The 23263-nt window shown below is 39.0% G+C and overlaps 1 protein-coding gene across 1 annotated transcript; it reads right to left on the reverse strand.

The window, feature by feature from the left end:
* On the reverse strand, positions 4839-19704 carry C1QTNF3 (C1q and TNF related 3). The gene is made up of 6 exons (XM_021381560.1): positions 19346-19704; positions 14157-14268; positions 11878-12032; positions 7850-7979; positions 6571-6670; positions 4839-5149 (listed from the first exon to the last, which is right to left on the reverse strand). The coding sequence occupies exons 1-6, from the start codon at positions 19631-19633 to the stop codon at positions 4990-4992; spliced, it is 945 nt and encodes a 314-aa protein (XP_021237235.1). The 5' UTR covers positions 19634-19704; the 3' UTR covers positions 4839-4989.

The raw sequence follows: 23263 nt of genomic DNA on the forward strand, positions 1-23263 counted from the left end.
TCTGGACAACCTGTGCCAGTACCTACCACCCTCACTGTGAAGAATTTCTTCCTAATATCTAATCTAAATCTACCTTCTTTTGGGTTAAAGGCATTACCCCTTGTCCTATGTATGTCCTGCTCCCAGTCTCTCATGTTAGCAGAGCAAAGAGGCCCTTAAAGACAATTTCATATTTGTATCATTTATTTCTAAGTTACTTGGACTACAAAAATGAGTAAATGCTGCAAATGCAAATGCTGGATTTGTTTTAACTGTGCAATAGTAAACAGAACCACACCTCAAGTACTGTGTCCAGTTTTGGGCCTCTCACTGCAAGAAAGATGTTGAGGCCCTGGAGCGTGTTCAGAGGAGGTCAACAAAGTTGGTGAGGGATCTGGAGCACAGGCCTTATGAGGAGCGGCTGAGGGAGCTGGGGTTGTTCAGTCTGGAGAAGAGGAGGCTCAGGGGAGACCTTATCACTCTCTGTAAATACCTGAAGGGAGGTTGCAGTGAGCTGGGGGTCAGCATCTTCTCTCTTGTAACTAGTGACAGGATGAGGGGGAATGGCTTCAAGTTGCGCCAGGGGAGATTTAGGCTGGACATGAGGAAACACTACTTTTCTGAAAGAGTGGTCAGGCGCTGGAACGGGCTGCCCAGGGAGGTGGTGGAGTCACCGTCCCTGGAGGTGTTCAAGAAACATTTAGATATAGCGTTGAGAGACATGGTTTAGTGGGGTTATTGGTGGTAGGTGGATGGTTGGACTGGATGATCTTGTAGGTCTTGATCTTTTCCAACCTAGCTAATTCTATGATTCTGTGATTCTATACCCAGAATACTCTATTTTTCAAGTAGGCACCTGGTCTATAATGCAGGCACAGATTGTATCCACTGTATGCTGCCATTTACAAGAAGTAAAAAAATACATATGTTTTCATTTGAACGAAACTGGCTTGTTTCCTGTATAATTCATTTCCTTTAGAGACACTCTTCCATACCCAGACTTGTTTCCACTGTTACCATGACATTACTGGGACACTGTGTTTCTTTAAGTGATTCTCAGTTTCGTTTGTCTCCACTCATCTTAGGGTCTTGGAGTTCGTGCTGAATGGGAACAGACAGTTTCTGCTGCATCCCCTTCTTTCATTTCACATGGTGTTTTTTAGTTTAACATGTCTAAATAACACACTAAGCACAAACTGGGTGACCTCTGGATTTTTCTAGTTTTGTCAGAGCAACCCATTTATGCAGTGCTATACGTCTGTTTTTTTGCTGTCATTGACCATTACAATGGGTACTCTGTGGCAGGAAGTCAGAACCTTATTAAGTGATTTCAGTTTCAGGAAGGTGAGGGAAACACTTTATGAGCATTAAATTTACTTTGAAAATTTGCATTTTAAGAAGCTAAGAAATACATAAGTATAAGAGAGAAACAGATATCCTAGTTTACCAAGGAATGGCGCTGATGATCTGCATCCAAGAAACTCTCCCAAAGCAACAAGTCACACCCCACAGAATGTGTGTTGAAACAAGCAGTCATCCTCTGTCATAGACTTGCAGTAAGAACAATACAGTCCTGATATATGCAATATCATTTAATATATTTAATTAATATGCAGAAAGAAATAGGTGGCTGTATAAATTCAGTACTGCAGAGGTAATGAGTGTGGGTGAGGTCAATATACCCCTCTGAAGCAGCTGTGAATTCATGCTGCGCAAGAATCTGTCTGTCTGAGACTATGAATTACAGATTTAGAAATGAAAGCCCACTCCCCTCCACAGAGAGCAGATGTGTAAGCTACTTTGTGATATTTTATTAAAATCAACATATCCTAGAAAATCTGCTCTTTTTGATTTGTGTCGTCCAGACTGTCACTGGGGTGAAGATCTGGCCTTGCTGCAAGGAATGAGCTTTGCCATTAATTTTCAGTTTGCTCCCTATTGCTGTTAAAAAGGAGGACAAGTTACTGATGTCTGTGACAGTGACTTCTGTACTTTGGACTTTTACCCTTGTACCTAAAGTAGTGTATTCACCTTTGAGTTGTACCTTATGGTATTACTGTGCTTTCTTGATTTAGATGAAGGGACTGGCAAACCTTTATGTTGACTTAACTGCAGAAACTAAATATTTTCCTGCAAGTTTATTATTAACTGCTATTGTACAGACTGGAAAGTCTAGACCAGGGTTATTCCTGGATTTTGATTGCCTGGATACTGAGCTTCAGGTCCGTATCCAGGCATCATGTATACTGCTGATTGGCAGTCTTGCCCCAGTTCCTTTCCAGCAAGACATTTCTGCTGAATAGTGTCTTCCACAGTACTCACCATAGGCATTTTTCCTAGGTTTGCCAGTGTGATGGGTTGATAGGCCTTTGTTTTTATGAACTGTTTCTGTCACACGGCCACATTGTACCAGTAACACCTTAATTTGCACCTTAGCTATGGCCAGATTTATTTAGCTCAGATTTATTTAGCTCATATTTAGTTCATGTTGTTTTTCATTTTGTGATCCTAAGATAGTTTGAGAAAACAAGTGTGGGCTTTCCTGAGGAGCACGTGTTCCTGAAAGGAAGAAGGCATTGATCTGAATTGCCATACTATCTGAAATATTTCATCCAAAGCAATACACCCACTCTTTTGTAGTCTTGAAGATGAAAAGCAGACAACGTAAATTTCATGCAGGGCTTTTCACTGCAGCCCAGGACTTTTCACATTCCTCATGGCACAAAGATTCAATTCCTATATAGCGAATATGTTCCCATATGCTACTGTCTGTCAGAAAGCTTTTGTGATTGTTTTCAGTTGCCTTGCACTCTGTCATAGCATGCCAAGTTGTAGAAAAATTGTGAAAATTATGTAAAATGAGAATAGCAAAAATCTATTTTATATCATTGGCCATTGTAGCAGACAATACAAAGAACCTTAAAATGCTTGTGAATATCGCTGTTTTCAAGCAGTGTATGCTGCCCTAAATGAATTAAAATAGCCATACCTTAAAGGAAAATGAAGTCTCTAAAGGAAGCCTTACAGTTTTAAATTTTTATGTGTGCATATGTATATGCACGTAAAAAGAATATATTTTATGACACTTATTATTGGCTTTCTCCAATTCAGTAGCAAAATTAATGCTTAAGAAATATACATTGTGAACATATCTCCATTGTCTTCAAATGGTAAAGGTCTTTGGAGGATCACAGATATATAATAGAAAATATAGATATGAACAAACCATTGTAGTTTTATGACTATTAATATTTATTGGGTAAATGTATGTTTTACAAAGTGAGCAAACATTGCTAACATGTACACAGAATAATTTTTCCAAGGTTTTTCTTACTTTGAATATTAACTTATGATGCCATACATCTCATACACGTTGTGTATTTATTTCAGAAGAACAGCATTATCTGATTACTTGACTGGTAGGCTTTCAACTGAAGGCATGCCAGAATCTTACTAAGATACTTATCATAATAACGTGGTCTTGGGTTTTGAAAATGTTTGTGGTACAAACCTGACCCAAATTCATGAAAGAATAAAAGTCATCAGAGAACAGTTCATTGAAATGAATATTTTCAGTGGTTGATTCATAAAACTAAAAAATCACAAATCACAGTCATCAATTATCAGCATGCATTATTCATATAAGATGTGGTTTCCATATTCTAGAAATAATACAAGGACATATAAAGTCATAGGTCAGATTTTATTCACTTTCTCTGCAGTACCAACAACGGTGTCTTTATTCAGTATAAGAGAATTTCAAATAAATGTTGTCTTAAACCTATCTGCTTGTTACACATTACTGACAGGTAGTGTCTGTGTTAACCCTGTTGAAATGTAATCTGTATTTCATTAGTTAGTTGTGGAAAGCCAGAACATGTAGAAGATACATTCAAACTTCTGTATTTCTTTAGTATATTCGTTGTTGATTCAGACAAAAAGAAAATAGTAGGACAGGATTTCAGGTACCCAGATTTTGAAAAACTGGTGGCAAATATTAATGCTGAAGAATGGCCCAATTTTCTGTGGACTACTGAGCCAGCCAGTATTTGCTTTCACCAGCTAAATATTGAATTAGGTTACTACAGCTTTGCCAGGGTACAAAGTATTTTCCTGAAATACTGGCTCTAGGAATGCTGGTAAGAAAAACGTATCAACATCTTCACTTTTAAGTAAATATGCTATATTAAAATATACATCCTTCTGAAAGATCCCCAAACTCCATAGTTCATATGTTTCTCTGTGCTGTTGACCTATTCTAACTTCTCTCTGTTTTGACAGCTTGCATTCAGTTACATCAGGTTTCGTCAATTTAAAAGCTAGGAAGAAACACGACAGGTCCCCTGTGCAGATCCCTGCACTCTACAGACTAAATTACCTTAGGGTCAAGTTACTACTAAGGCAGGAATTACTGTCACTTTTTTTTTTTTTTTTTTTTGGAGAGAGAGAGAGCAAGCAGAAATACATAATTAAAATCTATGAAAAGTGACATCAAATGCATCTTCAGAGGTTTGAGATGGGGATGCAATAAACCTGAATCCTGGACATCTTTATTTTCACATTTTTTTCTTCTATTTGTAGAGTTCATTCTAGTCCAGTAAAAACTTATTCCTTTAAATCCAGTCTCTGCTAAGCCTACTTATAATTCAGTCCGGCCTGTTTCCATGCAAATTTAAAAGAACACACCATAAAGTAACAGAAAAAAAAGAATCAATTCCTCAGTTCCTGGTATATACTTAACTAAAGTATAGTTACAAACAAAATTGGCTTTATCTTGCAAACTCCTCTCTAAATTATTGAAATTATTTCCCCTTTGTTTTTCTCTTTGAAGAAGAGAGCAATAACAATTGTGTCAATTACTCAATGTATTCAGCTCATCTCTGATACAGAAAAAGCAATGCATTGCATCAAAACAAGCCTTCCTGACCTTAACAATTCCACAGTCCAGAAAAAAAATGCAGTTCCAAAAAGAGCTTCTTCATGTAAACGGCTATTTGGCTGTTTTCTTCTTTACTTGGTTTCAAACAGAAGAAACCCAGCAAAGGTGGAGAAGCGCTGGTGGTCCCCATGGAGGGCTCCATTTCCCATCCGCAGCCAAACTTCATCTCCCTTGGCAAGTTTTAGCACCGCACTGTTTCCTGAAGTGTCCGCCTTCCCTTTTGATTCATAGCTAAGGATGAATATTTTAACAAGTCAGTTTTTTCTTTGTCAGCAGTGATTAAAAAAAAGTCCAAGAAAGCACATTAGGGCTTGCTAACATTATTTGCGGTTTTAGGGGAAATTCTGGATTTTCTTTTTTTGCATTTGATCTCTTAATCAACCATTGCACCTTACCCAATTTCATCATTTCTTCCTAGAATTCTGGAATTCTGAAAGTTTGAGTTATGTGAGTATTTTTCCTGCACACAGGTTATGAATTTGCTATTTAAAATGAATTTCTGCTCACTCTTTGCAACACTCTGGATTTTCTGTGATGGTCTCTCTTTCCCTGGGATTCATCACAGTCAATTTTAAATGCCTCCATGTCAGGAGATTTGCATCAGCTGAGTCCCTGTGCTCCTTGCCCAGGCAGTGGGCAGACAGGTTACTCATATCGTCCTGAGGTCTTTTGTTGGAACATAGATGCATTTGATGTGAACTAACCCAACAGTTCCTTTGATTGTTCTCTTTCCTCTGCCTTTTGCCTTTTCTGCCATTAGTGCTTTAGGGGAAAATAATAGAGTGCTTTTTGTTTTGTAGGGAAGATATGCTGGGAATGATATACCCTTTGGTTGTGCCTTTGTAATTGGCCATTGAAAAAGTCTAGACAGCTTAAATGAATCTGCTCTCAAGTGCCTAAAATCCAGTGTGTTGAATCTAAGCTTTTGCTTAATGTGCTTCATCAGGCTTGGGAGATAAACTTGATTTTGACAGCAGACTCCTTGTTGATATTAAACAAATAACATTTTTTCAAACACTTTTTTTGCACATGTTCTATAAGCTTCTTGGCCTCGTCCATATAGAAGATACAAAGTTAAAGGTGGATCCTATTCTTGATGAATCTGCAAGTAACATATACAGCTTAGAAAATTTTTGTTCAAAGTGTGTTAATGATAACAAAGCCAGTAAATGGAATGCCATTGCTTCTTACTTATCTTCACTACTGCAGCTTAAATACTCTCCGCCTTTAAAGTAAAGTGCTTTCCCTTTACCTCCCATAAGACTATTCCTACTTGCTGAACAATTCATTACATCTTTCCTCTGGCAGTAAACAAATAAATAAATAAAAAAATAGAGAGAGTGAAGATATGTTTTAGCAGAATTACAGCATTCTACTGATAGACTTTAACCTTGACTTGCAGTGCAAATTTATTTCCCCTCAGCACTGAGGATCTTCTGTTTAAAGATCATTTTTCAGTCTTGTCTCAGGGACAGGTGCTATATACATTTGCAAATTGAGGAGGGCAAAATGTAGTACTTTTCCTTAGTCGGTTATTTCACCCTATAGAATTTATTCAAAAAAGAACAAATTTGTGTTTTGAAATGTGAGCAAGTAGTCACATCTATGCAAACATGCCTTTTGCTGAGAAAATGTCATAGTCCTCCACTTACCTATACAAGCTGAATACTGTGTTGCCATTATGCATCAGGTACACATACACTTCCTCCACATCTTCATGTTTCATCATATTGAAGGTGAAGAAATACACCCCTGAAATGATTACCAAAGTGTTTTCTTCAGAGAAGGAAGCTGTCACTCTACAGAGTTGTTTTTGCTTAGGAAAAAAAGCAGCTGAGGCCAAAATTATTTTAGAGTTTTCAGTGGGCATTTTGCTTCTGGTTGCAGTGAGACCAAATCCTGGTTCATTTTTATTCTGCATATGTTGTGTGTTAAGCTACATCCTGTTCCAGAGAAATGACTTTACTTGAGCACAGCTGGACTGCCCATCCCTTCCATCTCACTGAAAGTGAAATTTCCCAAAGCAGTGACTTTCCATTTTTTTTCCTTGCTTTCCTGCTCCTGCCCACACCTAAAAGGGCTCAGCCTTGAAGGCCACCAGACAGCCAGCACGTCACCAAGACCACTCAGGGCATGAGCAGCTATAACAGCACTCAGTGCTGCTCTCCTGCTATGCATCCTGCACAATGTAGGCCTTAGTCGCTACTTTTCCTGCTTACACAGCAGATCCCTGGCTGTCATCCTTTTGAGTCTGAAAGATGCCAACAATGTTATCAGTGCAGCCCTGTTATGTATCATGAGCTTAACCAAATGCCTGCAGGAGGGAGGACTAGCTTCTGGTTCTTGAACAGTAATTTAGTAGCACTGACCCTACAAAGGGAGCTTGGAGCGTGCATCAAAGCTGTTGAACAGGTTCATTAATTTTCACACATATTTTTGAGTGGTTCTGTGTGGAGCCAGGAGTTGTACTGAATGATCCTTATGGGTCCCTTCCAACTCAGGGTATTGTGTGGTTCTATATATTAACCTCAAAAGAAAGCAGCTGTGAGGAAAATCACCTAAACCTCTAAGTGTCAGTAAGACAAGTGACACAGCAAGCTTTGAGGGCCTGACTTCCATTAAATGTAACATTACATGTCATAACTGTAAGTAAATGAATACAAGGGTGAGAAAGGCCAAATGAAGGTTGGTCTTAGGCTTCACCTACACATGTCATAGCCATCCCTCCTCCATCTCCTCTTGCTGACTGGCAAGCCTTCTGTTGACTTACTCAGTTTCCAATTTCATTTTCCTGAAATGCAGCTGGTAATCATTTTGCAGAGTGATTTTGATCTGTTCCTTGTGCTACTCAGTACCGTTTTCTCACTGTTATTGACCGCACTTTTCTCTGGAGGTCTGAGAATTGCATTATTTCGTTTGGCAAGTACTCACCATTCACTGGAGCACCAAATCTCCCAGTCATTACATCGAAGAAATTCCCAACATTGGTTTCAACACTACTGAAGATAATCCCACTGTTCTGGTTGCTGAAGTGAGTGGCCATGGAAGCCATGAATGCAACCTGGAAAAATTTACTTCTTAGTCAGTCATTCATGAAGTGTACATGTATCGAGGAATCAGCTACATTATTTTTTCCTGGATTTGCAGTCTGTTTATTCTCCTGACAGAGATGTTCTTCTAGGGCCTGCTCCAAGGCCATTAAACTCCAGTAACAGAACTCCTATTGAAGGAAGCTGGAAGAGCTCTAGCCTTCTTAGATTCAATTGGACTATTCATGACTGTAAAGGTAAGCAGATGGGCAAGTGTTTGCAGGGCAGAACCTTAGTTTTGGATTTTATTTACCCTTAAGTCTCTCTAGAATGATACAATAGTCAACTGGTACTGTGTTTTAGATAAATGTGAATTATTTTTTATATGCTCCCTAATGTGCTTAGGCTGGATATTACTTAAATGGAATATGTTAAATAAATGATCTTGGTAAAATCCATACACATTATTGTTACTTGCTAACTAGCTTCAGAGATAAATTAGGCATTTATTATTAAATTATTAAATTAGAGGTCTTCTAGAAGTTCAGTGGCCAGGATTCAATAATCAGCACTCTTCCTCTCTTGCCCTGTATTCCTCAGTCATGATATCAGAGGTGCATTTTTTGCAGTGAGGTATAGTGGCTGTGAAATTTCTTTCATAGGAAGAAGTGCAAAGCCTCCCACACAGGACCATTCAGATTACCCTCAGTAAGATACCAAGGAACAACCTATAGAAAACCGTGTTGCATGGGTGGGGCAGGGGGTTATCTCTTTTGTCAGTCTATAATCCCCCTGTCTGATTGTCAGTAGAAAAGGTAAAGGCAGAACTGCAGTGTCTGCATGCTAGAAAGTCACATGGTAACTTAGCAGACACTTTATTCCTCTCAATTTCTTAGAAGAAAATTTAGAAGAAGAGTGTTCAATTACAGTTGTTAAGTGCTCCCTAGAATAACCAAATTTTTAAATGGGATTCCAGTTAAATAGTCATTTTAAAAATAACAACAACAACAAAAAAAGAAACCCTACCACCACCCAAAACTTCATTTGATTTCAGATCCAAACAAGAAATGAGGTGAAATCAGATGCCAGTTCTGATCCAACAATGGAAATCATTAGCTATTTTCTCAGAAATTTGTGCAGCTCCAGATGTGAGCTGAAAGCTTGGGCTGATTTTCTTTATCCTTACACAGGTGCATTTTCTCTGACAGCAAACAGGTAAGTTCTTGCTTCCCAGCCAGGTTCACATCAAAGTTCATTCTAATGTTAAAGCAAAGCAGCTGTAGTGGCCACTGGAAGGAATTTATTACTCTTTGTTCAGATTCCATTTCACTTTCTCTTTGACCCCAAGGTACTTTTCTGGGCTGATCAGAAAAGCTGAAAAAAATGCCCTTTCTCCCTATGTCTCATTTTGAAGTAGTAGGCCGGCATGGAAATGCAAGTCTTTCAAAATAGCTCTGTACTTAAACCAGTATTGTATTCAGAAGTCTTTTTACTCTTCCTCTCCTCTCCCCAAAGTTCTTAAGCAAGATTTTAACAAGAAATTATATACTCTACAGTATAAAGAATTTTTAAGCACATCTACTGAAGAGTGATTAGCTTTTACTTGAAAGCAGTTATTGCAATATGAGTCTTTGTTATTCATGCCATTTCATTATTCAGTTTTTAATCAGATTGCCACCACTGTCTTACGTAAGAAAAAATACTGATAGCTCATTTTAAAATTGCAAAAATATCTATGTTGAACATAATTACAACAAATATGTTTTCTGAGATATTCAGCTATAATGTTAATTCCACTTGCTTTTTAAACATTGCTAAGATAATTATGCCTTATTACAAGTGTTTATTGGTTTTGGAAACTATTTTCATTATGTATTTTATTCTGTCAATTATCCCATCTTTGTGCAACCTAGGGCTGAGAATTCAAGCATACACAACACCAAGAAATCCAAAGTAATTTTCCCACATTGCACAGGTTGGTTGTACTAGGGAATCTGCTGTTAATGTGAATAATTTTAATGAGGATATAAAACAGATATGAACGACTTTTATTTGGAAAAACACGTTTCAGTTAAAAGCTGTAGATTTTTATGTAGATCAGAACTTCAGTTTTGCCCAAAGTCAGAGGGCTTAGAAGTAGAATTAATTTTCCTGTACATTTGCTTCATCCCAGTTTCGTACTTTCAGTGGTGAACTGAGTTCGGGGGAAGAATCAGCTCAAGACTAAGACACCTCCATTTGAGAATGTACATGTGAGCAAGGATGTAAACTCTCTTGTAATTACTGGAGATTTAGTCTATATGCTCCTTGAAGTCTAAAGACCCATTTGCCCCAAAACAGCAATGACTGTTAGATGAAATAGAGTTGTTCTTTTAGATCCCCAATAATTATAATGGGAGTTTAGATGCTCCCTGCATAAGTAGTTTCCTCAATCTGGATCTAAATCCAGACGTAATCAATGGCCCACACAAATGTATCTAGAGCCATTGTTAAGTCCTTTAGGACTCCCCCACATGAGGCTGGCTGATCTGACACAAGACCTACAAAAGCCTGTTCCACAGCAGCAGCAGCTGGAGACTGTAATACATCCCAAAGCCTTTCCACACACCTAAATCTTGCCTTTAGTACCTATGCTGCTCCTCTTCACAGACATACTCAAGCCTAAAGCTACTGCTGATGAACTGCTCATGTATCTTTACACTGCAGTGTACGATGTGGACAACTCTTAAAATCCATTTTCAGAAGTAATCAAGGATCCTAGTTATCCAAGTCCCATTCACTTTCAGTTGCCTTAAGAACAGGATTAGGATCATAGAATCACCAAGGTTGGAAAATACATCCACAGTCATCTAGTCTAACCGTTCTCCTACCACCAATACTTCCCCACTAACCCATGTCCCTTAGTACATCAAAAAGTTTCTTGAGCACCTCCAGGGATGGTGACTGAACTACCTCCCTGGCAGCCCATTCCAGTGCCTGACCAGTCTTTTAGAGAAGAAATTTTTCCTGATATCCAACCTGAACCTCCCCTGGTGCACCTTGAACCCATTCCCTTTAGTCTTATCACTAGTTACTTGGGGGAAAAAGCCAACCCCCCACCTCGTCACAACTTCCTTTCAGCTGGTTATAAAGAGCTACAAGGTCTCCCCTGAGTCTTCTCTTCTCCAGACTAAAGAATCCCAATTACAGCATCATGACTCTGCTTTACTGCAGGTATATGTACATGAGTTCTCCACCATCTCCCAGATTCCTGGCAGAATGAATAAATTCTAATCTAAAAGCTAGACTAGGTAAAAAAATTTTGTGTCCAAATATATCCCTCCCTCAGCGGAGCTCATCAGGTCAAACTTGAACTCATTTTTTATGCTTCGTTGACTTCTGGGTAGCTCCTACCTAAGCAGAGCCTACATGCTTCTCAGCATACTTAGGATATTGAGACATTGAAAACACAGATATCTGCTGGAGGGTGTTTTTCAAAACAAGAGGGCTCTGTTCTGAGTTCAAAGGTTTTGACCCAATATTTGGAGGATTTGGATACATATACTTCTGAGAATCTCACAAGGCCTAACTGACTTGATGAGCATGAGTCTAATTAACTCCTTTGCTCTTTTCCCTAGGAAGCACAGAACTATGTAATGTAATGGGGCTTAATAGAAAAATGTTAGTCCTTGTTATTCATCTTTAATCACCCAGATACTGGCTTTCTGTTGTAAAAGGGAGCCATATATCCTGCTGTTTCTTAGATGGATTCTTACTCTAAAATGGCTGAACTCTGTTGATTTTCCTACCAGGAAGATCTGACAGAGTGTATTTGTGAATCATGACAAAAGCTGCATCTGTCTATCGTTGTATTCATTTACAGATGGATCTCCTTCTTAGATATCCTGTACTAATCACTGCTGCAGCAAACATGAGGCAGATGTTTTGTACCTGTAGCTCCGGAGGGATCCCAGGGTAACCCTTTTCGCCTTTGGGCCCATGATGGCCACGCTCTCCCCTCGGTCCCATATCTCCTTTGTCTCCTTTCTCACCTTTGGCTCCTTCTTGGCCGGTTGCTCCATTATTGCCATTGTTTCCATGATTTCCTTAAAAGAAATGGAACTTCCTGTTTAACTTCAGTCATTTCATACAATACATTTTAACAGATACTGTGATAGGGTCCTTTTTTAGCACTTTGCAACACATGCACTTTTCAGTACCACTGGATGAAGAGAGAGATGTTTTTGATAAGCATTTTCCAGAAAGATGTACACTGATGTTTAAGAGTTAAGCACCATGTTATCTTGGTGTCGCTCCATAAACCGCAGATGTCTCAGGTCAGTGCCTTGCAGGGAAGATGTCCAGGGAGGAGACCTCAGAGGACACGAGGCTTGAGTAAAGTGAAGGCCACTGTTGGCTGACACATACCAGGTAGTCTGCATTTTCAGTCTTGTTTTTCTCTTTTTGTAAAAATATATTTCCTATTAATTCAAGTTGACTAGGATAGGATAATTTTGAAAAACATTTTGCTGTCTTTAAAACTTTTAAACTTAAGGTAACATTTGTAGTGTGTAACCTTAAACTAGCTAAAAACTGGCCCTTCTGTGCCAAAAATTGAGGGAGCTGCATTCTTGTTGTGCTGGCTGGCTTTAAGAGGTTGGTTGCTTGCTCCTAGGTTTAAAGACATTAGAGTTTCAATGAAGCTTTTCTGAGAGGGCTTCTCATAATAGGGGCCATTATAACAAATGCATTTCTGCATCTGCAGTATTACTTCCTCTTTTTTATTGAAGAAATTACTGACCAAACATCTATGCAACTGACAAACTTTTAAAATTGGCCAGGATAACAGAGTAATTATTATGCCTGCCCAAAGCAAGAGCTTGACCTTTCAATTAATTACTCAGAAGATTAATTGGTATTGTCACTGATCTAATTCTACCTGAATTTAAATAATATTCTTTGTCACTCTGCTTGTTGTCTGATTAGTCACTTTAGTTATGAATTTTCAAGAATGGTGTTGTCTGAGAACAAACTTGAATAAGTGATTCTTCAAAGTTTTTGTATTAAGAAAGAAAATGACTTCAAATAAAAAGGCTAAGTGAAAGAAGAATAGAAGCAATTTTTTGTTTGAGAAATCCATAATTCTTAAATAAAATCACAAGATTGATCCTTTGTGTGACAACGGAACTTCTTCTCTAACAGCTCAGAACAGAAGCATACAAACAATATCTGATTCAGTCAAGGGAAAAACAGCTGTTGCCCTTCACCCCAAGTGCATGATGATAGGAAATGCAGCAGCTGAAGGAAACAGAGAAATTTCAAGCTGCAGAGGGATGTCAAGGGCTATACAACTGTGACATCCTTTGGTAGTATGAGAGTGTGACTGAGTTACATCTTCACATGAGGAAAAGGCAAAGGTGGACTAGGCTGTGTCTCAGTATATCAGCTGGCAGCCTTGAAAGCATGAGTATAATACAAAATCTTGTGTCACTTCTAAGAAGTCTGCTGTGAATTGATACAAAATGCACAAGGGGTTTCACCATTAGTTTCGCTAATATTATCTATCTGCTTTAGGGGTGATAATTTTCAAATCCCTCGCAGTAGCTTCTGTAACAAAACTAGACCAACATACAGCTATCTCATTCCTTTCTATAGGATCTTCTTTTTTTTTGAGGTGAAACTATACATTCTTCTTGTGTATCCTGTTCTTCTGTATGCATATTTTTTTTAAATACTTTTTGTTATGGAAAAATAAAACAAGAAAGAAGGAAATGAAGAAAGTTCCGTGAAAGAATAGGAGTATGTGTGTCTCAGTAAACATTTGGCTAGCGGTATGCCCGATGAAAAAATCTCCTGAATACAGTACAAAATAGCATTGCTGTATATTCAAAGGTGAAAACAATAATCAATGCCAGGAAATAAGTTATTCCAGCTTTAATGGAAGCTTCATGATGCTTTAAGCAGAAAGAATAATTTGGCCTAGAAGTGCAATGAGATTACTTTCAACATGAATTTGTGAAAGCTGAATGTTATTAACAAATGTATTTTCACTAGAAAAAGTCTTTAGAATCTAATTGAAAACCTCTGTCCCCTCAGGAAATTTTAGAAAAGTTGCTTCCAAATCTGTCCCCAGATACTGATTTGGATCATTCTCTAGTACTTCACGGACGACCCAGAAATTTATAGCCTAAAATTAGGCTGCTCAAGAATCAATTAAAGTGCATCTTTACCTGGCATCCCAGGGGGTCCAGGGGGTCCTGGGGGCCCTTGGTAGAGTCGAACTCCAAAGTCACCACGGCAGCAGGAGCTACAGTCTGGATTCTGCGGTCCAGTTTGTGGGGGCTAAAGGCACAAAAATAAGCTTTAAATAACTCATTCATGAAGTAAATTGATCATATGCATGTCAGACACAGTCTCTTCATTATGTAGACTCTGCATATTTGCTAATTTTTCAAAACACTTATCTGGACTGAAATCTGCTATACTTGGGTTCTCTCCAAAAATGTCATTTTCAGAAGATTTAAGGAGAAAAAAAATTTCTGTCAAATAATGGGGGTTTTGAAAATAAAATAATACCAAGTAATGAAAGCTAGATTAATATTTCAGTTAGGCATCTATCCTGCTTTTTGTCGATCCCACATTTCTGCTGGCCTTTATTGACAAACAGGCCTATAGGCAACAAGTGGTAGGAAAAAATGGACTTCATTTGACCATCAGCAATGATCCTCTGCTAAGCATTAAGAAAATTGGGTCAGACTGCTACAAAGATGTTAGAAATTATGCAACGTGTTCCTCATGAAGCCCTCAGCCTTGTGTATTTACAAGCTGTTTAAGTTGGGAGAACCTAAAGAATTACCAAGCTACATGACAAAAATTTGAACAGACCACAACACCTGGTATCAATGGCACTCAATTATTTGTAGTTGTGGGTGGTTATCTCTAACCAGTTTGTATGATAAAAGTAGTACAGTAATATAAATAAACTAATGTGTTTAATATACACAGCTCAGTTTCTGTAATAGTAGTTTGATAATAGCTTTATTTCAATCAATCCCACCCTATTGTGTTTATTCTTACGGAGTCTTGTTCAGACCTGGTTAGTTTTCATAATTAGACACTGTAATGATTTAGTGGTCACAAAGCGTCTGATGGCTCAGCTGAAGCAGATGTCCTGGACTTTATTTTATTTCTCTACATCTTCATTTCTCCTATTTTGTTGCTTTTTCTTTGCAACTCTTTGCTACTATCCAGAGTCACAAATCTGCAGTTCTTAAATTCCAGAGGGCAGTAATTCCAACTGCATCTTTTCTTTCAGCATTCTACTTTTCATCTTCCTTTTTAGTTCCTTTACTTTCTTTCCGTTCCATTCCTCTTTATCATCCTCCAGTGAATTGCTTAATGCAGATCTATTGGTTTAACAACAGCAAATTAGCCTCTGGTGAGATGGGAACTGTGAAATGAACATACAGATATGCTGTATTTCTGCCTTCAATATCTCCAGCTGGATTTGAAATACTGAAGTTTTATGCCCATATTTTGAAAACTTTCAAGCAAACCCCCTGAATTCACACCCTTAAAATTCATTAATTTCAAGATGCTGTAAAATTTTTGTCATTGATATAGAAAATACCTTTCATGCCACCAAAATATTGCTAATCCCATAATGCCGCGGACATGTGCCATCCATGACTGGAACCACTGACAGTGGTGCTACCATAGGAACAAAGGCCAGTCTGACAGCTCAGCAAATATACTCCTTATTCAAAGACTTACAGAAATGTTAAAACTTGCAGTGGGCAGAAGGGCTTTGGATTTATATAATATTGTTCAACACTTTTCTTTTTTACTTTCATAGAGTCATAGAATTAGCTAGGTTGGAAAAGACCTACAAGATCATCCAGTCCAACCATCCACCTATCACCAATAACCCCACTAAACCATGTCTCTCAATACAACATCTAAATGTTTCTTGAACACTGGGTAAAGTCTATGCAGTATGAGAAGAATGAGTTCTACCTGTTGGACTGTCTATTCCTGGAGAACCTGTATCTCTCCTAGCTTTTATAAGAGTATTAGAGATAATCACCAGGCACACAGATCAAACATTTCCTAATACTGGAGAATTAACAGCTTTCATCTCATTTTCAGTCCTTGAAGGAGAGTTGAGAGGACTGGAACTGTGCAAACATTTTGCACCATCAGAATAAAGTGTTCAGCTGACATCAAAATCTCCAAATTTTTTCATTGGTAGTGTTTGATATCCAAGTTAAATGAGAAAGCCAACCATATAGACTGCTGCCAAGAGCAAATACATGTGATCAGCGTAGAAATATCCAAACAGTTACAACTGTGTCTTATTGCTATGTGAAATCACGAGTCCAGCAAAATGAACAATGCATGTCAGAAAGCCTCACTTCAGGCATGTGAGAGTCTGCACAGGTAAAATTTTTTATATTACACAATGCACTGAAATCCTCACCAAATGATATTAGATAACCAGCAGTGTTATCGTAAAATCGATATTAGCGCTGGTCATAGCCAAAACCTGTTTTGACATAATCTCTCCGAAAACTCAACACGTGCAGGAAGGCAAGTCCTGCCAGTCTGGCTGTGCTAGAGCAGTTCTACTGACTTGCAAATAAATGCTTATGCAAGCCATAAAGCAGTACTGATTTATTAACTTTACTAATTCTTTGACTAGGAGGAAAAAAATGTTCACAATCAGCTGCCAAGAACAATGAATTTTGAGGATACTTTTTAAATCTCTGAAATCAGAGAACTAAATGAAAGCTACGTTTAAAAGAAAAGCCTGTGCCTAACATAAAAGTACACTCAGGTGGGACGTAGAGATTAATTACAGCTTACTTGCCGAAGGTGTCCTATGCACCCATTTCCACATAAATTTTATTGCACAATGAATCTTTGGCATTGCTTTCAGAGCATGAATACGATTTGGGGCTTTTGAAATGTATCTGCTACATCACTAACCTAATACAGATAGAAAACTGGAAACAATGATGGTAGGGATCTTTGTTGATTTTCCTACGATTTTGTATGTAGGAGGCAGTTCAAGGCAGCAGATGGTCTATAAAATTCCCTTAATTTTAACTTGTGAGCTGATCATAATTGGAGATTCAGTTCTTTTTCACTTCCTGATTAATTTTATGGGTGCCTGTTATGCTATCTAAGATAATGCAGAAGACGAGTAATGTACACCCACTGCTCTTGGGTCCTGTTCTGAATGCAAAACAGCATGTCTGTGTGGACACCAGTGTTCTCCATGCCAGTTCTCCAGCAGTAAGATAAGAAAAACACCAGAATATGAGGCAAAACACGGTATCTTGAATAGTAACTGAAGGTTTTCAAGGAGCGGGTTTAAAAAGGAGAAAGCTCTCTCCATTCTCATGCTTGAGAAATGCACAGCATATTTTTCATAAATTACTGGAGGTACAGAAACTGGCTTCTTAACCAAATACTATTGTTTCACTGCCACAAGAAGGAATGGGATCTTTTCTACACTTTAGCAAGAGGGTATTATCCTCCAGCCACAGCTAGGATAGTCAAGAAAGAAGGGAATTAGGGGTGAAACCTTTGACTTCACAGATTGGTTGTTTTCAGCAGCCGTCAAACAACTTTCAGATAGCTCAAGGGGAAGGGAGAGGTTTGACATAAGTTAGAATATGTCCTTTCCACCTTTCTTCCTCCTCTGCCTAGAAGCCCCTGGAGTCTTGAGATTGAAAATACCTATTGCATCAGACACTCTGTGATGGATTAGCCCTGTCACACATCTGCTAGTGCTCCGTTTCATTTCAGTCAGCCAAAAATTGCATCATCTTTCCAGCAAATATTGCTTCCTAGAGAGGAGACTGTCAAGTAAATGACTGCCATCAGCTGTGCTCAGACTTGGTGGGCTCAATTTTAATGTCACAGTTTCTTCAAGCAGCAGACAACTTCACACATGTACTAAACTCTGGTAAGATAGACACATGCACCCAGAAGCAGAGGCATTTATTGTGATGGAGAATTTTACCCTTAAAAAATCATTATTTTGCATTAAATTCTGCATTATCTAATATTTTGTTAGCATCTGTCTTTAACTACCACCAACATAGGGTCTATAATAAGCAACTGCACAATTCTTTGTACAGTTGAGACAAACAAATGCACATGCTAACTGACTCATTGTGCAAAATACCTGTCTGATTACATTATTTGTAGGCTGCAAGTGTCACTTAACATGCCAGCAGTTAAATATCTATCTTGCTGAGTGCACCAGAAGAACATAAAATTCCTGTTCAGGAAACATGAAATGCAACTACAAAACGTAAAGACAGAGCATACAGTGGTGTGTTAAACTCATTCCCATACTCTGAACTGTTTCAGCCATTTAAGCCTTAAACTGGGTAAAAATCAAATCTCCTGTCTGCTTATCATGAAATCGATTGTGGAGTAGGTTGTAATTCAACACTTGTCTGAAAGTCCACAATATTTGGAATTCAGAATATCGTGGTTTGATCCAAAATCACAAATGACAAGAGGTGAACTGAACAGGACCAAACATTTTTGTCAGTAATAGGAATAAAACACTCGTGTGCTTGTTATTTCTAAAAAATACCAATCAACAAAAATTTTCTTTGAGTAACATTTTGTTGCGCTAGAAAAATCCTCATCTTCTGCCCTTCAGATTTTTTTTTTAAATTTAGATTGCAGTATTTATGTATAATCAAACTATGCAGTTTGCTGTAAGCTAATGACTATAATAGCTAAATTGCCATGTAAAAGGCATGAAAACACCCCCAGTTAAAAAGCAGATACTGCAGTTGATTTTAAAAGTTTCATTCCAATTCAAATATTTTTTCCCACAAAATCTAGGTTGTTATACATAATTACTAAATCTACTCAGATCTCAGACACAAGTACCTGTTGGTTTTTTTTTCAAACATTCCTTCAATTATGTTTTTGACTACTCAGAATTTCATTATGCTTGTGTCAAGCACAAAGGAATATGTATATATGATTTTCCAGTAAACTCATTCTCTGCTAATTGAATCTACACAAATACCTCTAGAAATTCTTTAATTTTCCTCTGAAGCCAAATCAGTTGATTTATTCTGAAACTTTAATATACTAACAAAGTAACCACTTGAAATAGTTAAGAGGCTTTATCTGACAGTACATGATTCCATCATATCAAAGTTTCAGCCAAAGAGGGCTCCTATCTGTGTTTTTACCGGTGTCCCCAAATACACTGTCAGCTCTCCCAACACATTTAAAAGTCATATAAAGCAACCCAGCAGAATACAGACCATTATACAGCTATAATAAAATTCATTTCATAAGTATATTATTAATAATCTTAGAAAAAAATAAAATATCTCATTAGCTGTAAAGTTATCTTTAGAAGATTAATTCAGAGTACCTGGACTCTATCTGAGGTAGTCAGTTCTACATCATCTACCTCTGGTCTCAGAACATTTTGGTCTGTAGAAGAGCTATTAGCAACAGTCCACTCTATAAGTTGACTCCGCTGTTTCAAAATTTCCCTGCTTCTGGAACCTTTGTGGCCAGTTTGGTGGTGACTTTGCAATACTTTGGCCACTGGTTTATAAGATCTTCTGCTCACCTCCATGTATTCATCTTGACACAGGCAAAATGGAAGAAAAAATAAAGCCAGCAGATGCCAACTGATGAAATCCTTCTCTGCCATGTTATTCAAAATAATTTCTCAGGAGTCCAGCAAAAGTCTTGCAGAAGGAGAGCCTCTTTGCTGCACCAGGAGTTATGTAGTCCTTTCAGCTATCCCACTCGTAAGCCTGGCACTGAGACCAGTACCAGGTTTTATACTGTTTTGTGCAATAAATAAAACTGAAAATGCCAAAGTGACAGGATACTTCATCCAAAATCAGTCATGCTCTTTTAAACAAACCAGGCATTATTCACCACTTCACCACCACAAGGAAAATTGATTTGTATGCTGGAAATGGCCACAGCATTTAACGGACTCCCATGGTTCCTATTTGGGGGCATTAAAAAATGTAGCACCTTTTCTTTGGCATGTTTCTGTTTAAGTGTGAAAAAATGTGATGGAAATGGAGAGCATGTGGCTAATGGTTTACGTTCCCTGATTAGACATGGAAAAGCTGTGAATTCACACTCTAAAATGTCTTTTGGACACAGTCACCTTCCTCATTTGCCAGGAAATTCACACACATCTGCGTCAGCCCAGTCTGAAAAATCCTTCCAAGAGCAATTAGGAAACAAAAGCACAAGAGAAGCTTTCGCATATGATTCTGACCCAGTGGCTGCTTCTGACTATGCTTTTCATTCACTAAAAGAAAAATACTGAATTTCTGTCCATTGGCCAATGGTAGAAGTAGACTGGGTAAGCAGCTCTGAAAAACTGGGTTGAATTCAGATTCACAGAGACCCATTTCTCAGTATTAGTTCAACCCACTCAGCCAGGCAATATTTTTTCCCTTGAGTTTCCAGTGTTTTGCTAAATCAACTGCCAAACCAAATTTTATACCTTCTCTGCCAAGTAAATGTAAATTTACTGGGGGCTTATTTTAGACTAAATGTATCAAATTATATATATATAATAATATCCTTTATTACGTTTTCAACCACCCACTAGTAGCCAGCAGAACTGGGACAGCTGCAGAATAAGGTTCTGCAAATGCTCACATATATAGGCCTGCACACGTGCACACCCAGCCCTCCTGAGAGCAGGTAGCATCCTGGCCTTCAGAAACACTTCCCCAGAACACAGCTACAGTACCATTACTGAATGCATCTGTCCCAGGGAACGATCCCTAGTCCCACAGGGCAATGGACTGGCTCATAATGAAGTTGCTTGAGGTGAACCACCCTGCTTAGCATTTGGACCATCACAGAGGAAAGTATCCAGGTGAGTTTGGAATTTCTCCGTGGAAGGAGACTCCACAACCAATCCGGGCAGCCTGTTCTGGTGCTCCGTCACCCCCACAGTAAATAACTTCTTCCTCACGTCTGTATGGAACTTCCTGTGTCTCAGTTTGTGCCCATTGCCCCTTGGCCTGTTGCTGGGAACCACCAACAAGAGCCTGGCCCAATCCACCTGATATCTGCCTGCTAGGTATTTATCAACAGTGATGAAACCCCTCTCAGTCTTCTCTTCTCCAGGCTGAACAACCCCAGGTCTCTCAACCATTCCTTGTACAGGAGGTGCTCCAGGCCCCTCACCATCTTTGTGGCCTCTGCTGAACTCTCTCCAGCAGTTCCTTGTCTTTCTTGAACTGGGGAGCCCAGACCTGGACACCGTACTCCAGATGTGGCTTCACCAGGGCAGAGTAGAGGAGGATCACATCCCTGGAGCTGCTGGCCTTGCTCTTTTTAATGCACCCCATGAAACCATTGGCCTTCTTGGCCACAAGGTCACACTGCTGGCTCATGGCCAACCTGTTACCACCAGGACCCCTAGGTCCTTCTCCACAGAGCTCCTCTCCAGCAGGTCGGCCCCTAACCTGTACTGCTGCTTGCATCCCTCCCCAGGTGTAAGGCTCTACACTTGCCCTTGTTGATCCTCAGAAATTTCCACACCACCAAATTCTGGGAAGGTGTCATAATTGATGTGTGCTTGGCCACTCTCAGCATTGACCTGTGCCTGGACACTATCTTCTGTTATTTGCTGTATAGCAGTCCATGGAGAGGAGTGTGGGGCTGTGCTGGTCCCCAGAGAGGCATTGCTGGCCCCCGTGGACATGCAGAGACCTAGCTGAGACAGCACAGGGCAATGCTCAGGGCTGCCAGGAATGAAGCCCACCAAGAACAGCTCTCCCTCATTTTTCACCTCCAGTCAGCTCATGGTTATTTCAGTTCACAGGTTTGGAAGGTAGGGATGTGTCTCCCGGCTTTGTATTTTGTTGCATTTTATCTCCCTTATTTTGAAGTTCTAATCACTGGAATTTAAATTCAACTTCAATGAAATCTTGAATTCTCAAGACAGATATTCAGGATCATTGAATACACTTCACAGATTAGCCCTTGAGCCCTGCTTCAGTGTATATTAATTATCTAGATAGGCTTGCAGAATACACTCATTAGCCTTTGCTTTATGACTACTGAAAATCCCCATTTGAAAAAAATGCAAATATTCCAGTTATTACACTAGGCAAGGAGGAATGGAAAGGAATTTACTGGAAGGTTAAGCAAGTCTTCTCTAAACACCATTCCAGATTTTGGAAGGTGCTGCCACTAGAATGAGGTTTCTTTTTCAAGGAGATAAGACTTTCTTAGTAGGAAAGCAGCTTGAAAACCTCGAGCTCTTTAAAACTGAGAATGACTCAGAGACAAACATTAATTTATCTTGGCATTCAGTAATTTGATTCAGCAAGTGCTGGGACAGCACTGATATTTTCAGCTGCTGTTAGGGCTTTCATGGCTTTCCAAACTCCGTTCCAGGAGCTTCCTGTGGCAAATGTTTCCAGTATGAGGAATGGATATCCACTGCACCCATGTCCCAAAGCAAGGAGGAATAAAACCAGAGATTTGGGCTTCAAAGAACCCATCTATCATTTAATGCAAAATCTGAAACAAGTGTGTTTCTTGGCAACTACTAGAAAACATTCCCTCCCTTGCTTTCTAATAGAGTCCACCTGGTTCCTGCCCATCACTGTTCCGGTGGTTTGATGCTACACACATTTTTTGGTCCAAATTAATGATAGAGGTTAGCCTCTACTCTTCTTTTTTCAAGCTTTTGATCAGAATCCCATCTGCAGAAGTCTTTGTTGCCCATTATTTTCCTCTGTGCCTTCAGCAAGGAATAGCTGGCCCACAAAGTCACTGTCTGCAAGCAGAAATCTTGGACTTGGAATTAAAAAGAAATAGAGGTACTGATTCTCCATTCCTGGTCTCCAAATAATGAAATATGCTTGTCCAAATGTGTGAGGAGAATCTGAAATAATAGGACATCAAAATAGCAGTATTCTGAATTCTTTGGTTTTTACTGGAATAAAACACTGAGAATGCTTCACATTGAGAAGAGCAGATCCTACTGATATGGAGATGAGAAAGAGACTACAAGGTTGGTTTCTGCTTTTAGCTGTGGGGCCAGTGTGCATTGTAAGAGTTCTGAAAAAAGAATGAAGAACCCAGCATCACCCTTCCAGGCTTTGCTACATAAGCTCACGTGCAGCCATAATTGCCTTTCCTCTGTTGACACGGTTCTCTGGCAGCAGGATACGCCTCTGTCTAGTCATCAGCAGTTTAAGATGAAGGGAAGCACATGGATCTGCATATATCAGATAATTAGATATCAGTTGAAATGCAATAACTGCTCAGTAAAAGCTGCTGCTACTTC

Source organism: Numida meleagris, chromosome Z (genome assembly GCF_002078875.1).
Source record: "Numida meleagris isolate 19003 breed g44 Domestic line chromosome Z, NumMel1.0, whole genome shotgun sequence".
Lineage (NCBI taxonomy): Eukaryota > Metazoa > Chordata > Aves > Galliformes > Numididae > Numida > Numida meleagris.

What these genes read in the sequence shown, in the direction of transcription:
- C1QTNF3 (XM_021381560.1), bottom strand. Translation starts at nt 19,633, where the DNA reads ATGGCAGAGAAGGATTTCATCAGTTGGCATCTGCTGGCTTTATTTTTT. An exon ending in GGATCCCTCCGGAGCTACAG is followed by an intron (nt 7,980 to 11,877) that starts GTACAAAACATC and finishes AAATTTTTCCAG; the next exon opens with GTTGCATTCATGGCTTCCAT. An exon ending in ACAGTATTCAGCTTGTATAG is followed by an intron (nt 5,150 to 6,570) that starts GTAAGTGGAGGA and finishes ATTCATCCTTAG; the next exon opens with CTATGAATCAAAAGGGAAGG.